Source organism: Symphodus melops (genome assembly GCF_947650265.1).
Source record: "Symphodus melops genome assembly, chromosome: 10".
Taxonomy (NCBI): domain Eukaryota; kingdom Metazoa; phylum Chordata; class Actinopteri; order Labriformes; family Labridae; genus Symphodus; species Symphodus melops.
Window position 1 is genome coordinate 9,895,007 of NC_136700.1, and position 16,120 is coordinate 9,911,126.

General features: G+C 42.0%; 2 protein-coding genes across 3 annotated transcripts in view; both read right to left on the reverse strand.

Annotated features, from left to right (window-relative positions):
* ift80 (intraflagellar transport 80 homolog (Chlamydomonas)) overlaps window positions 1-15,913 on the reverse strand; it is a 28,116-nt gene extending 12,203 nt beyond the window's left edge. Inside the window, exons 1-8 of one of the 2 annotated variants that reach the window (XM_079354261.1) lie at window positions 15,618-15,913; window positions 15,350-15,413; window positions 14,806-15,024; window positions 11,731-11,841; window positions 11,525-11,593; window positions 8,419-8,528; window positions 5,640-5,729; window positions 5,394-5,531 (exon numbers count right to left, since the gene is read on the reverse strand). In XM_079354261.1, the coding sequence (XP_079210387.1) occupies window positions 5,394-5,531; window positions 5,640-5,729; window positions 8,419-8,528; window positions 11,525-11,593; window positions 11,731-11,841; window positions 14,806-15,024; window positions 15,350-15,389 (777 nt within the window). In that variant the 5' untranslated portion in view covers window positions 15,390-15,413; window positions 15,618-15,913. Of the gene's footprint in view, window positions 1-5,393; window positions 5,532-5,639; window positions 5,730-8,418; window positions 8,529-11,524; window positions 11,594-11,730; window positions 11,842-14,805; window positions 15,025-15,349; window positions 15,414-15,533 lie in introns of both variants that reach the window. The other variant, XM_079354260.1, reaches the window with a different exon arrangement.
* trim59 (tripartite motif containing 59) overlaps window positions 1-16,120 on the reverse strand; it is a 117,531-nt gene that overhangs the window by 79,671 nt on the left and 21,740 nt on the right. The gene's annotated exons all lie outside the window — the stretch shown is intronic.

Here is a 16,120-nt window from a genome sequence, read left to right on the forward strand (position 1 = left end):
ACTCTCTTTGTTTGACAATGCTCCCTCTCTCCCTCTCTCTCTCTCTGACACACTCACTCGCACTCTCAAACGTACTCCTCTTTTTTTTTTTTTTTAAACCCTCGCTCGCCATCTTTTTTTTTTCTTTTTTCCTGTGCACATGCTCTTTTCTTGTCAGACTTATGCCAGTAATTTCACTTTGTCAAACTTTTTTCACTTTCTCCTTTGTTGTTTTTCCAACCCCTATCCCCTGAATACGAGTCTCCTCACTCTGCTCCTTTTTCTTTCTGTTGCAGTGACATTTTTCTTTGACTCAAATATACAGAACTAAGTGTCCCCTTCGCTTGCGATTAAAGCTGATAAAGAGTTGCAGTCTAATAAATCCATAGTGGTTTCTTTTGCCTTTTCATGCTCCACTAACAGTGGTTCACGATCAGGACCAGAACCCGGGGCCGTTTAATTCTCTTCCAACAGCGGCAGTTTCCAGATGTTGGCGGCCCAGTGGTTGGCAGCAGACTGCCAACACAGGCTCAGGTACTGTATATGCTTCCTAATGATAGACGGGGGAAACTGTTAGAAGGACTCGCAAGAGAAGACAAGGGAGCCTGAAGCATGGTAAAGAGAAGAGAAGCTGGCATGAGAGACTATGGCCAAAAGGAGAAAAAAAAAAAAGACCACAAAAAGACTGGCAGACTATCGGACAGTCAAGAGTGATAGACTCTCCAAGAGAAAATAATGTTTGGCAGCTATAAGGATGGTAGACAAAGATCCTATAGAGAGTGAGACTGCAATGTTAAAGAGGGAAGGAAGGAGAGAGAGAGAGAGAGAGAGAGAGAGAGAGAGAGAGAGAGAGAGAGAGAGAGAGAGAGAGAGAGAGAGAGAGAGAGAGAGAGAGAGAGAGAGAGAGAGAGAGAGAGAGAGAGAGAGAGAGAGAGAGAGATTCCAGCTGGACATGGACCCATTCCCCAGAGTGGCAGTGCTGAGCAATGCTTACAAAGACCCTAAGGCGACCCCCCTAGACTCAAACTGGGGGGGAAAAAAAGGAGGGTAAAGAGGGCTCTGGGGAAGGCATGAGGGAGCGGGGGGGGGGGGCACTGATAAGCACGAGTTAGTCCAACACACCCTGACACAGGGAGGAGGGAGGCATGTGCAGGAAAGGAGGAAAGCTAAAGAGGGATTTTTCTGCTTTACCTCAAAATGGAAGCAACGTTTCTTTTTTTTTTTTGTTGAAAGGACAGAACATTTGTATCTCACAGACAAAGAAGCAAATGGATGCCAGTCATCTCCCACTTGAGTTCATACAGAAGAACTTACAGTCCAAGAAACTGGCACGAGGTACTCAGGATGGACAGACACGAGAGATGCCATGTTTTTTAAAGGCTGTGGAGTTTGTGTGAATGGTAACTATAGAAATAACAAATTGTCGGGATTTTTGGCCTTCTAGCTTTGAATAAGTCAGGAACATTTCTTCCCAAAAAATACTGGCAATATGAGAAATTATTGTGATATATGACTGAAGTCAAGACAATTCAATTAAAAAAAAACTTTGTCCACAGGACAGAAAAACGTAGTTAGGCTGACAGCTGTTGTCTCACAGTTGTAGAGATTACACATGAAGAGGATGTCTGTGAGAAATACGGCTCAACTTCACGAACACTTAACGTTTAAGACATCTGATGATCCTGACTTAGTCTGTAGTAACCAATGATTGGGCTGCTGGACGATCGAGGGGTGGAGAGAAGATGTACACTGGCTTATCGGCAGGAGTACGATGTGAAGCTGGATTGTACCAAAGCGAAGCTCAGCCGCGTCTTCAGAAGACAAGCAGTGGGAGGGGAAGAGTAATGAAGAAGTCCGCTGAGGCCTGGTGGGTCTAAGGCCACGTTCGGTCGACTTCAGCCCTGCAGCCTTTCGTTTGAATGAGCCAGACTGGAAAAAGTTGACCCAGGCTCCACTTTAACCACAATGTGATGACATAAAGCAATGAGCATGCGTCGTTTTCTATGCAAGGCTCTTTCCTGTTTGATGCTTTTTCAGGGGGAAACGATTGTGAAAATGATCAACCTTCTTGACTTGGAAATTGTGTCCTTGAATTTGAGTAAAACTCAACTTTTATCAGCGTTGAGGAAAGTATCCAGCGTTATGTCTGACCAGTTAAAAAAAAAAAAAAAAAGTTTAATTTTGTCTTCAATCATTGTCGAAGCTTTGACCATAAAAAAAAATATTGTGCATGATTAAAAGAAAAAAGAAAAACCAAGCAGCAGCTATTACATTCATTATATCAGAGCGTGGTTGTACAGTGGGACAGAAAAAAGAAAGAAAAAAAAAAAAGCACAGGGAAGAGAAGGGGGAGGAAAAAGGGGGGAGGCAGAGAAAAAGGAGCGAGAGGGTGCTCGCCTGGCACAATGAGTCCTACTTGTTAGCCAGTGACAGTGTCAGGGATCGTGACAGGGTCCAGACGCTAGACACCAGCTGCAGCGCCTCGTAAATAGACTGCTGTCTCGCAGGCACATTTGCACGGCAATGGTTGCGCACGCACGCGCACACACACAGGCATGTGGGCACATGCATATACTATGGCAGGCACACAGACAGACACTGACTTATTGTCTCTTTCCAAATCTTGTAAAAGGGACAGTGAACCTCTTTGTGCCTTGTGTCCCATTAAAGCTCCTGTGAAAGGAAAATGTCCTCCTCACGCGAGAACTAAACAAAATTGCTCCAGAAATAATCAGATGTGAATTTGGTGTAATTTTGTTTTACGATATCGGCTAAATATTGACGCTTCAAGGAAAACACGGAATCCGAAAGTGTAAAGGGGAGCTGGAAGAGTAATCTTTCTCAGTATGTTGCCTTGACATAAACTTTGTGTGCGTGTGTGTCAATGTGTAAGTGAAGACAACCCCTCCCTCCATGGTGATAACGAGGGGGCTAACACACTACATCTGCCCTGCAGTGCACAGAGGAAGAAAAGTTGGAGGAGAAAAAACAAAAACTAAAAGGAGTTGGAGAGAGTTAAGGGGCAAGAGGCGAGCTGGGGCTGGGCTGGGCTGGGCTGGGCTGGGCTGGGCTGGGGGGGGGGGGGGGGGGGTTTGAAGGGGTTAAATGTGCGAGGCTGATCCTGCTGAGCCAGCAGCAATACGTTTAAGTGCAAGGTTTCATTGTAGCAGATACAGAATGAAACCTCCTTCCCATTAGTCACGCTAGTAACTGAAAAGAGTCTTCGCTCTGCTTAACCCTTTCTGCACGGCAAACAAACCCCAGCAACAGCTCAGGTAAAGCCTCAGTGGCCTTTTTCTGTTTGTGTGTAAACATGTAAGACCAATGAGATCCCAGTCATTATAGTCCAAGTGTGCATAATGGTGCAAAGTGACATTTTTCCAACTTGGTGCATGAAGAGAGAGGACCTCTGAAGTAACAAGAAAAAGAGACCCCCCCCCCCCCCTCCTCCCACTTCTATCCTTGTCTTCTTGAGCAAGCCTCCTACGCCGCGCCACAGCACACGCTGTCTCTGAGGGGCTTAGGGAGGAGAAGGCTAGCATACCCTTCCTCCAGTGAGAGCAGGGCAGAACCATAATCATCGTAATTATCATCATCATCATCACACTGCCTTAACCGAGACACGCCACAGCAAAGCAAGTGGTGCAATGACAAAACAATGAACAAAACCAACTGCGTAAACAAACCCGTAATGAGAGTACGGAAGGTAAATCGGGTCATTCAAAAAAAAAAAGAGGAGCGAGTTGTACTCAGTTTCATCTGCTATAGTTTTAAGAGCGCTTGATGCCTGTTCATGCTGAGGAAATAAATATGAGCTGGCTTTTATTCAATGATTTCATCAGCCTGTTGCTATAACCTGACCAAAAAAAAAAAAAAAAAAAAACTACTGCAGATTAAAAGAAGAAATATCAAAAGATCAGGTATTTCACCACATCTCCATTTGGATGTTCATTCACTCCACAATAGGAGAGAGACTTTTCTGAAACACACACCTTATCCCTTTCGGAAAAGACATGTGTTGGCACAGACCTCTCTCCAGTCCATTTGTTTTAGTGCTCCAAAAAAAAAAAAAAAAAAAAAAGCCATTTGATCCTAATTAAATCAAAATGGAGCATGAAACGCCTGGTGTTCAGCAACACAAAAAACCCAGCCCTTGCTGTTTGTTTTCATTACGACAACTCTGAAACGGCAATACGCTGACAACTCACCAGAAAAACTCAAAGAAGCCCAGAACGTCCCACGAGGTCGAGGGAGGGGGGGGGGGGGGGGGGGGGGGGACTAGTAATATTGTTCTCCGGCCAAACGCTCAGCAATAATAAAACTACAATTATCATTCATCATTCTCGCATTTCCCCTCTCATTGTAAGTCCAGTTGCCATCAGCACCAGGTGACAAGAAGAAGCCATAAGGCCTGTAGTGAGCTGCACAATGTAAACCATGCTGCACTGGAAGAAGTGTGCCACAGTGACTGGATGTTTAAGGGGCAAAGAACGTCACGGATCACAAAGCATAAATGTCAAATTGTTGGACAAGAATAAACAAACTAAACACATACACACACACAACAGAAGCCCGCCATATGTGAAAAGTACATCGAGTCCGGGCGTTTCGCATCTCTACAGGTTGTTCTCAACAGTTGCTTGAAATTAAGGGTGAGCTGCTTTTCCGTCTCTGCAGCAATAACAGAGACATTTATTACTCAAAGACAACAGTGTTGATCCATTTACATCAGAGAGAAAGGAGTGTTTAGATTGTCTGAGTGCTTTGTATTAATCCAGGAGGCTCAAAAGTGATTGTGATAGAGAAATATTTCCAGACCTTTTTTCTTCTTCTTGCTAATTTCAAAAGCTAAATTCAGACAGCTAACATGATTGGTTTTTCAGATATGGCAATACCACAAACACAATCTTTTGAGGGAGGCTTTAATATGGGTATAACAAAACCTTTAACACAATCTAAAAGACAGTCCAGAGAGAGTATACCTGCCCAACAAACAATGTATTACCTTCTCACAAGTAAACAGCACTCACTAGTAGTCTTAGGTCATGTGTGAAAAGGCTTTAAGTTAACTTTACTGCAAGAGCACTTGAGAGTGCACTTGTGCTGATGGTGAATGAATTGCCATTTGGAAGTGCCAGGCAGTATTGTTTTTTTTTTTTGTTTTTTTTTAATTGTCTGATTATCAGCTGCATTTGCAAAGTGCTCGCACTGAAACAAACGAATGACCAAATAATCAAATGACATTGTGGGACGCAGCAGACATTTAAAAGCATCCAGCTAACTATTACCAAAGTTCGAAAGGGCTGCAATATCTTCCACACTAACTTCACTGTCAGAAGAGTGGAGATGGCCAGTAAAGGTGTCAGAATGCTCAGTGTGGTAGTGGTTGTTATTAAAAGACTTTTCTTTCTTACTCCAGTCTTGTCACAGAGCCGCAGGGTGTTGTAGGAGCCCACAGCAAACACCTCTCCATCCGGTGCCCAGGACAAAGACGTGATCGGGTAGTCATGTGACGACGAAGAGTAAAGCAGGCGGCCGTAACTGTCCCAGACCTGTAAGTGGAGGACAGGTTTGACCGGCAAATAAACAAACAAACAAACAAAACAAACACATCCACACACTCCCTTGGCATGTACAGCTAATGCTAAACTTCGACACACCTTATACTTGCAGTCCTCTCCGCCTGACAGTATGAGGTCATTGACGGAATTCCAGTCGACCTTTAACACGATCCCGTCATGGGCCTTCCACTAAAGAGAAAGAGAAAAAAAGAATTTTATGAAACAGTGTAAAATAACTCCATTCACCGAGTGGAAAAGTGAATAAAGATGAGCAGGAGTATTTTGTGTAAAAAAAAACAACAAAGAAAAAACAGGCTCACCCTCTATGAATGTTTATATACTAAAAACACCTAACTGTTCCAGTCGTGCAGGTGAACACACCAACTGTTACATGCTCAAGTCATCACTTTTCACAACTTCATTTTGATTTGAACAGATGTGAAATTCTTTGTCTGAATCGACGGACTCTCACGTCATGATCTTGTACTTTTCTACAGAGCACGGAGAAAGTGGGCAGTTTCTCAGTCTTTTCAGATCAGCATAACGAAAGATTACTTTCTACATGGTGAACAAGCTTGTCGTTTTGACAACAGCCCTGCGATGAAGTCCCGCCCTCATTACGCCTTCGTACTTACATATTGAATCTGAAATGGTGTGACATTAGTGGCCAAGTGTGTGAACTCACACTCCGCCATGGCATTGTGGAAGCAATGAGGGCCACGGCATGTGAAAACACACAGCGGGAGCTTCACATACACGAGCACTCACACTCTGCTGCTGTTCCCGCCTTGCCTGCTCCGACGTTACACGATGCGTGCGTGTGTGTGTGGGGGGGGGCGTAAAAGTTTCACCTCGCCATTCTGCATCCGTGCGTTACCCGTTACCCTTTGCACATGAGCAAGCCTCGCGCCTCAAACAGCAGTGTTTCAGAGTCTAACACAGACCGACAAGCCTTAACTTAAACTCTCAGTGTTACTGTCAGCCCTCTATACGTGCCCACACTCTATTTTGCTTGCTAAACGTACATGTCCAAGGGAAACAAGTAAATACATGCCCGGGTGTGTTGGCTGCATTTGCCACCATATAAGGGATTGTTAGGAGTCTGTTCACACAACGCTGTTCATCACACTCCTGTCACATTAACTTCAACTGCCAGGCAATGTGAGACTAGTGTATGGTGCGCCATGGTTGGCTAATGCATTTTGACCATTCAAATTTGAGATCCCACTGGTTCAACTGGTCTCCGGGGGGTCTCATGGAGGCTGGATGAAGCTGGATGTGTTTATTTATATGCGCTTGGGCCTGCAAATACCTGTGTGGTAATAGCTGCGATAGAGAAAAGGTTCGAGAGGGTGCACATTTAAGCCTCCACTGTTGATCGAAGGACTCAGGCGCTATTCAGCTTCAAGGAGAATAATAAACAAATGTATGCATGAACAAGAAAAACAGTCGCACGTACGCAAGGTCTTACAGTACTTCTTCAGCGACTTCATCATCGCAGAGCCAAGGCAAACTAATCTATTGCAATCGATTCTTTTTATTTGGTCTTCATGTAACAATAATGACAACAAGCTAACCTCAAGTTTAATCAGCAAAAAATGAGAAAGGGCACGAGACTAAAGTAGTAAATTCCAAGCGGGATTTTCACAGGAAATAAACATATCCCATAAAGAGATATCAACAAAGAAGCAGCTACTCATCACAGGATACTTTACAGGAGGGTTGGACACAGATAAGGAGTTTAGCAAAAGACTCCCAAGAGCGGGAGGAAAAAAAAAAGACTGGGTAAAACACAATCATATACAAAGACAAAACAGAAACCCAAACACATGTCGATTAGGAGGAACTGGGCGTGTCCACCGTCGTAAATCATGTGTTTCACATTCATTGATTTATCCACTTGGTAGATGAACTGTTGCCACAATAAAGACAGATATACATCATATATCATCTGTATTGTGTAAAGATGCACTTAACTTTTTTTTTTTTTTTTAAAAAGGAATTGCAACAGCTTCTGTCCACTTCTTCAGAATCTTCCACTGCAGAACAACACATTGTGTTTGTTTGCAAAGCCGAGAAGCTCGATGACAAATCTCTGAATAATAGTTTTACTTTTTTTTTTTTCTAATCAACTTGATGTTCAAACTTCTCAGATCTGATTATGGGTAATTGGGTCATATGACCTGGAATCTTTTCGAAAGACTAATTTCATGTAGTGATGGTAATTATAAATCAAATGGATCGCAACTCACCTGCACAGACAAGCCTTCGTGGAACTCCCAAGACCCTTTTCTTCTGCTTAGTTTGTTTTTGTTTCCCTGCTCTTCACTTTTCCCTGCTTGACTTTGTGATTAAATTGTGCAAATGGTCTCTGCGTATGAATCGTTGGATTGCTTTTATTACTGAAGCACTTTGTAACTGAGTGTTTTAAAAGTGCTATTTCAATTCTGCTTGATCCCATCACAATGTTGACCTGAATATTCACAGGACTTTTCAACACTTAAGATTCCCCTGCGGTGCGATTCTGCGGTGTCGTCTGAAACTCCACCGTCATTCTTTTTTCCATTGAACCCCTCGACACTGTAATGTTGGTGTCCCAGTGTCACTTTACAGTGCAGGACGGAAGTGTGACAGGCATGACATGTAAGAAAGCAGGCTGCTCTGCCCTGCCAGCTTACACGTTTCACATGATGCCTTTGCGGCGTACGGTACCTGTCTTGAACAGAATACGTAAACGCTGGTACATTCTCAGTTTCAAAAACAATTAAGCCTTTATATTGTACATAGAAAATGATGCTCTATGTGTTTCTTGTAGAATGTATCAGTGTAGTACTGAAACTGTAACTGAAAAGTACACATGCAAGTGATTGTTTTGTACCTGTATGACTTTGGCGCTGGGCTGCAGAGGCTTGATGATCAGCTGTCTTCCTGATGTGTAGAGGATTCTGTCTGAGTCCGGACCCCAGGATACAGAATACACAGGAGACCCTACAAGACATGCAGAAACACAAGTACAAAGATAATAAAGAAGATGATCATCTTGTGTGTGTGTGTGTGTGTGTGTTTTTTACTTCCTCTCTGATGGTATCATATTCCCTCAGAGCTCTCACTTTATTCAGCCTATAGAACAGTAGCTTTCAAGCATACCAGCTGAGAAAACCTGACAAAACTTCCACCATATAAGCACAAAGGTGTGTGTGTGTGTGTGTGTGTATGTATGTATGTATATGTGTGTGTGTGTGTGTGTGTGTGTGTGTGCTCTTTGTGAAAATGTGTGAGGGAAAATGTATGAGTGTGTGCGTGAGTTGGTTTGTGGCTCCGCACGCGTGGAGGGTAGAGGGCCTGACATTTAACCCCACTCCAGGTGCATGTGGTTTTTCACAAATGCCAACAAGTCACATGATCTGGATCTGACAAAGGCGACGAGGAGGTGAGACGAGTTCCCTCCCTCCCACTCTCGAACCTCTTTCTAGTGCTCTCTCTCTCTTTCTCTTAAAATGGGTCAGAGAAGCCCAGCAGAGTATGTGTATGAACATGTGTGCATGTGTGCGTGTGTGTGTGTGTGTGTGAGTGTGTGTGTGGAGTTGTGGGCTGTGAAGAGAGGCAACACCTGCAGCGGTGTGAGTGCCATGTGGAGGATGTTGTGTATCTGTGGCAAAGCTACTATTTCCAGGTGTTCTACAAATCTGTGTGTGTCGAGAAGCCCACAAACCAACAGCTCACACTACAAACAGCCAGCTCAGGAAAAATGTTCCGACAAAGTGGGGCTGATCTGCCGTTTCCCTGCCATTTTCCACAGCAGCCGTCATTCAGCAGGAGTGTGCCATCCATTTCCCCCAGAAGCCAACTTTCACCTCCCTCCCCCTACCGTCTCTTTTTTTCTGTCCCACATCTAAAAAGAAAAGTTTAATAAGTCAAACAGCATGATGAATCAATTAATAAGTAAGCCATTCATAATGTGAACTCTGGACGGAGAAATGTATCATTAAGACTCTTTTTATGGCTTTTAATAAAACTCCCTTCCTATAAAACTTTGAAATTTTATGGAGTTTTTAAAAAAATATTTTTTGGGGGTTGCACGAAAACCAAATGCATCCTGATAGAGTCTCATGCATTCAGTCCAATATGATACACTGTGTTGTTCCCTCGCTGTTTGAAGGATTTATCTGTTGCAACAGTTTCGAATCGAGGGGTTTAAAGTCACCTGACTGTTTGCGTTGATGGGTAAAAATAAACCATGTATATAGATCCAGAATTGAGAAGCACCGCAATGCATCGACAAGCGTTTGATAATCGAATGGTGAGGTGACTGACGATTCCCACACCGAATGTTGATGCAATCGTACAAACCAAGAGGAGAGTAAAACACCACCTGCTTGATTCTTATTGAAAATGTCTTGATTGACTAAAAAGACTCAATACTGAAGGACTTCATGCAGATCATTCAGTTATATATATATATATATATATATATATATATATACACACACACACATATAGTCGAATGACAATAAAATCCAACAAGAAAGCTAAGATAAACGTGTTACCATCCAAAATATAAATACACAGGAATAATGCAATACTGACACACTGATAGACATGAATGAGTCTGCTGCGTCTGTTGTGTGTATTTGTATGTGAGAGAGAGAGACAGAGAAGGTGTCATTGATGTCAGTATGTTGTGCTGTGTTCACTAAACGCCTGCAGCTGGTTGGTCAGTGACTGGCTCCTGCTGCTGGCAGGCATCTGTTATGTACGTGTCCAGCTTTGAACTGTGTGCAAAGCTTTTCCTCACACTCACGCTCAAATGATATGATTTCAGATTGATGCTATAGACGGGCACATGGGTTGTTTTTTTTTAAAGCCACCCTGGTATACAGCTTCAAACCTTGTTGTGTTCACGTGTGCACACAATAAGAACACGTAAGTTTACTATCCAAGGCCTCTTTGTTGGGAACTCACTTACTAAACACTGCAGTCCAACAGAAAGATGTTGGTCTATTTATAACATCCCAAACAACCTCAATCTTAAATGTCAAAATGATACAGTGTTCTGCTTCTTTCTCCAGGAAATCATATTTAGACACATATAAAAAGTGCAAAACTGGCGTGCAGAAAGTACACTGCATCTTAAATGTCAAAATGATACAGTGTTCTGCTTCTTTCTCCAGGAAATCATATTTAGACACATATAAAAAGTGCAAAACTGGCGTGCAGAAAGTACACTGCAATGATTAAACAGGCCAAAGTTTCAAGCTGTAAACGCACAAGAATAGTGTGCCTAAGACAGAGCTGATCAAACTCGTTGGCTACAGCTGTCCTTTCAGGTCGTGAAATCAACGGCCCTCAACGTTCAACTCTGTCAGTAAATAAATCACAGCTGCTGCGTTACCACTTTCCAACTGATATTTAGGCATGAAAAAAAGGATTTTTTTAAACTCTTTTAAAAAAAATTTTCATTAATGTTCATTCTATCAAGTGATGCATACAATTAGAGACAAATGCCTTGTTCACACATGCACAAAAACTCCTGAAGTTTTCCATGTGAGCCGTTTGTGTGAACGCAAACAGACTCTACTCTGACTTTATCCCCGTTTCTCCTGCCGGTCACTTCTTTTTTTTTCCAGATGAAGTCTGAGTGAGCTGATGTGAGAACTCAGCAGGATGTTGTCAGGAGAATTCATCTTGTAGAGAGTGGGAGGGGTTTTGTGTCATTTATCTTCCCTGCGTTATTCCTGTTTTGCCAGTATGATCGTCTCCGCTCTGCCATATTTGGGATTCTGTCAAACTACTCATAGCATTGATATAAGGTTAAATATACTCAGTCTACCTGAAATTCTCTGGACTTGTGTATATGTGAAAACTGTTTTGTGTGCAGAGGATGAGTGCAAAACAAATGAATGCACTTCACATATAACAAGGCCGAAGATAAATACTGAATGCAGCTCATTTTCAGTGACGTAAAACAAAGGTCTTAGTCTTACCTTGGCTAGCTAGTGTTGAGCGCAGCATCCCACTTTTTGACCAGATCTTGATATGTCCATCTTCTCCAGCTAATGAGGTCAAATGGAACAAATTCAGATGTCTGCATTTTTTTTCCATATCAATCTTATTCTAATATTAAAGCTGGTCGGTCAAATGTGTGTTTGTTACATGTCAATGACACGCTGTATTTTCCCGTCATCTTAACCTGTGATTAAAGCGGTCCCGTCATAGTTCCATCTTCCTGCCAGAACAGCTCCTTTGTGTGCTTCGACACTTTTCTCGATGCGCCCTATCTTGGAGGTCAGGTGGAACTTCCCTGTAAAGAGACAAAAAAAAAGAAACAAAAAAAAAGTGTGAAAGTGCAGCGACGCTCAGTGAGGAACACCGGAGTCTTTTGGCTACTACAACAGTTTAATATGAAGAATGCAGATGACTGGTTTCAAATCGTAAGTCTGAGTTGGTCAGGTTGAAACAGAAGAAAGAAAAAAAAAGAAAGAAAGAAACCGTACTAAGAAAAGATATCTTTACTACACAAACTTTACAATCCAAATCTTACACTGACCTACCGTTTGCACACAGAGCATTTTATTTCTCCAAGAGGAATCTTCTATTTCCTAGACACGGAGGGTGACCAGGCATGGAGACAGTTATTGAAGACGTAAGCCCTGACATATACTTTGTGGCAGTGTGTATTAAAAAAATCCTGAATGTTCTATGTAATTTCTGGTGGACTGAAACTGCAAATCAGCACGCTGCTGCTCTCTCTTATTTCTAAATTTGGACAACCCAATAAAAGTGGATGTTACTGATCAAGCAGGTAGTGAGCATGGCTGCACTGAAAGAAAATAAAAGACACTTTAAATCCATTTTTAATCAGCATTAACAAAGCCTTCAACTGTGCTTCTCTATGTAAGCATTAAGGCATATCTTACGGTGCTGCTTTTATATGCTGTTTTTTTCTTGTCTGCTTGATATCTGACAGTGGTTGTTATCTCATCCAAAATACACAACAATAATGATATGATTTGTTGTTTTTTTTTTATTTTTTTAGGGTGTGATGAGACCTCTGTGTGAACTTTATTATGACCCCCACTTTGCAGTTTTACAGAGCAGAAGAGAGAGAAACTGTTGTTCAAAACCGAGAGCCAGAGGCTTCAGGCTAAGTTTGGTCCCCTTTGGTACGAGTCTGCTTTCAATCCAAACAGTAGCCTTTCTGGTAGAATGCAAATGGAGCATCCAACGTTGCTATGTATCTTATACATCAGAAATACCAGCATCTCTTTGTTTTGAAGATTTACTTTTGTACTTTTATTGGAGAGATAGGACATATGATAGAGTCGAGAGAGAGAGAGAGAGAGAGAGAGAGAGAGAGAGAGAGAGAGAGAGAGAGATGAAATGCAGGAAAGGCACCACAGGTCAGATTTAAATCTGGGCAGCCCGCTTCAAGGGAGTACCTCCGGACATGGAGGTGCACACTTGAGTTTTTAAAAATAAAAAAAGGATGTGATTGTTGTGTGTTGTTTTTTTGGTGGTTTTTTTTCTTCTGTTACCTCAAAATGATGTATTTCAAGAAAAATCAAACACATTGCAAAACTGATATTTGTTTATTCGTAAGAGGGCAAGAAGCAGAAGAAAGCAGCAACAATGAATGGTAACAGAGTTTTCACTTCTCTCTGGTCTGCCAGAGAAAATTGCTGCTTCAGTTTGTGGGTGTGTTTATGCAACCCTACACTGCCATTACTGTTGTGACCACACATAGCCTGCCAAAACAGTACATCCATATTCTGTGTGTTTATATCTAATATAGGCCCAAAAAAGAGGCATATGAGGCAAACTACACTACTCACAATAGGTTAGTGATATTGTAAGGTCCTCAGTGGGTTTCATATATGAGGTGTTTGTTTCACTTCAGTGATTTTCGGGATAGGGAGGCAATTATATTAGGCTGATCGACACACCTCATTTTGTGTTTTCCATGTAATGGTCTCACTGTGTGCAGTGCGCCTTACATGTTGGGGCCAATACTAAAAAAATACAAAAAGACAAGCCTTTTCAATGTGGCATCAATATGAACATTCTGGGGGTATTAAAAGCTGGTAGTGTCAGTAAGTCTTTCCCAGTTCATTATTCAAACAGTCACTTAACGGATGAGCAGCACCACCTGGCCATAGCGCACCTTCAGGACAGTAGCAGGCAGTCAGATGTTGCTCGTGAACTTGGTGTGTCTTAAAGTGTCAGCAGCAGACACAGCAAGACACAGAACTACTGGCAGTGTGTGTGACAGACCCAAGAGTAGAGCCCAACAAGTGATGGACCACAATGATGACCAGTACCTGAGGACCAGAGACATCATAGAACCCATCACCATCCCCCAATTCCACCAGCACAACTTTCTGTTCATGGATGATAATGCTCCACCACATCGTGCCAGAATTGTTACAGCTCGACTTCAGGAAGTTGAGTGCCACGCAGGGTAAGGCCAGCGATGTCCCCTGACCTGAACCTCATGGAGCACGTCTGGGACCAGCTGAAGCAGCGACTGGATCCTCGTACCCAACCCCCAAGTGACCTGGCAGAAAAGCGTGTAGCACTTGTGGAGGAGTGGAACGCATTGCTTCAGAACATGATCATGAGGTTAGTTCGGAGCATGAGACATCGCTGTCAAGCTGTCACTGCGACAAATGGTGGAAACACCCGCTACTGACTTTGTCACTTTTGTTATTTGGGACTATCTTTGTTATTGTCTAAATTAATAATTATTGCACTAAAGGAAATGGTGCTTCTTCTCATTCATTAATAGTAATATCAAAGGGAACTATTACTTATTTCATTAAAATTAAGACCAAATAGGAAAAGCACTCGTGTAAATAACAATATCCCTAACGTATTGTGAGTAGTGTAGATGTAAAGCACTTTGTGCTACTTTTAAAGTATGAAAAGCGCTTTATAAATAAAGATTGATTTGATTTAGTGTAGAGGCTCATGACACAGACTCAGTTGCAGTTTTTCCTTTTTACAAATATAAATATCAAAATATACTTTGGTGAATTGTTTTTTAAGTGAATTGAGATTGTGATACACAAACAAATCCTTTTATGAAATTCTACAAAATGTGTTTGTTTGGGTCATTTAAAGCATCAGTATCAAATAGGGGATTACTTGAAAAGAGCTGGGCAACAGATACCATGCTTTTAGTTAGCAAATCACCATTTCTGCTCTCCTCAGAAAAGAAGTTTCCCTGTTAAGATATGGACAGATTATAGAGAATAAAGAGACTTGCCATCAGTGCTGGTAAGGACAAAGATCTCAGTCTGGTTCTGTTTTTTGCCACCAACAGTTTTGGGGAACCAATGAAGGTCAACAGGGTAAATGTCCTCTGGCAATTTGACAACCAGACTCGTCTCACTAGCCAGCAGGTTCCATTTGAAGATCTGGTGGTCCTCACTACATGAGTACAGCTCATCTGCAGTGGTCCAGCCGACACAACAAACAAGTTCCTTATGTGATCTGCGGTTAAGGAAAGTTATCAAGGAGATAGTATGTGTAATGTACAATGTTAGATAGCATAAAATACCACCAAAGCTTCAGACAGTATTGAATAAATAGTGTTATGACTTTGGTAAATGTAAGCTCAACCCAGGCAAAATGTGTAACACAGCCAATTAGCAATAACCATCTAAAAGCATCTCAAAACCTTTGTGATGCTTACAATACCACGTGTCACAATACCCAAGTTGAAACTCGTGGGTACTGACACATTATACATATTCGAGCTGTAAACACATACAAGGTTATATTAAAAAAAACACACACATTGAAAAGGATATGTTTAGGTTCCTGTAGCAGCGATGTTTTCAATCTCATGATGATATGTGTGCCTTCTGTCTCCTATTCGAACAAAACAATGAAGGTTAGTAACCGTTTAAGTGACGTTAAAGCTACTTATATCACAGACTTATCAACATACACAATAAACGCACAACATTGAACACCGACATAAGGAATTACCCCGTCTAGAAGGCGAATCGACAGATGGCATGCTCCGGTGGCTGTTACGTTGAGTAAAACAAGCGTCAGCAGTTGCTACGATACCTGTTGTTGTTGCTAAGGTGACTCCTCAGACGTCTCAGACGTTAATGCTAACGTTTCCTTCGTTGCTTCTGGTTCAAAACACGCCTCTGTCTCTAGTTAGATGCTGTTTGACATGACACTTGGGGCACTTCTGCGCTCCGTTTGCTCAAGCAAAGATAAATGTGACGCCAGAATAGCTTAGAGTAATCATTTGTATCACAGCTCTGAGGTTTATCACTTACGTTGTTAAAGCTAACGTCGGTTAGCCATTTTATCTGGGTCACAAGCAAGTAGCTTCAAATTTGTGTTGTGTTCTCGCGAGAGTTCCTCCAAGTCTCGCTTCCTTCAAAACGGATATTTCGACCCTTTTTTAAGCACAGTATATTTTTTGAATAAAGGTTTTTCAATATGACTCATATAAATAATTTTACACCAACATTGTTAATCGATTCATTGAACGTTATGCAATAGTTTTTTTTCACTATTCCCCTAGGTGGGTCTTCGTTCTTGAGTATACAGGGAAA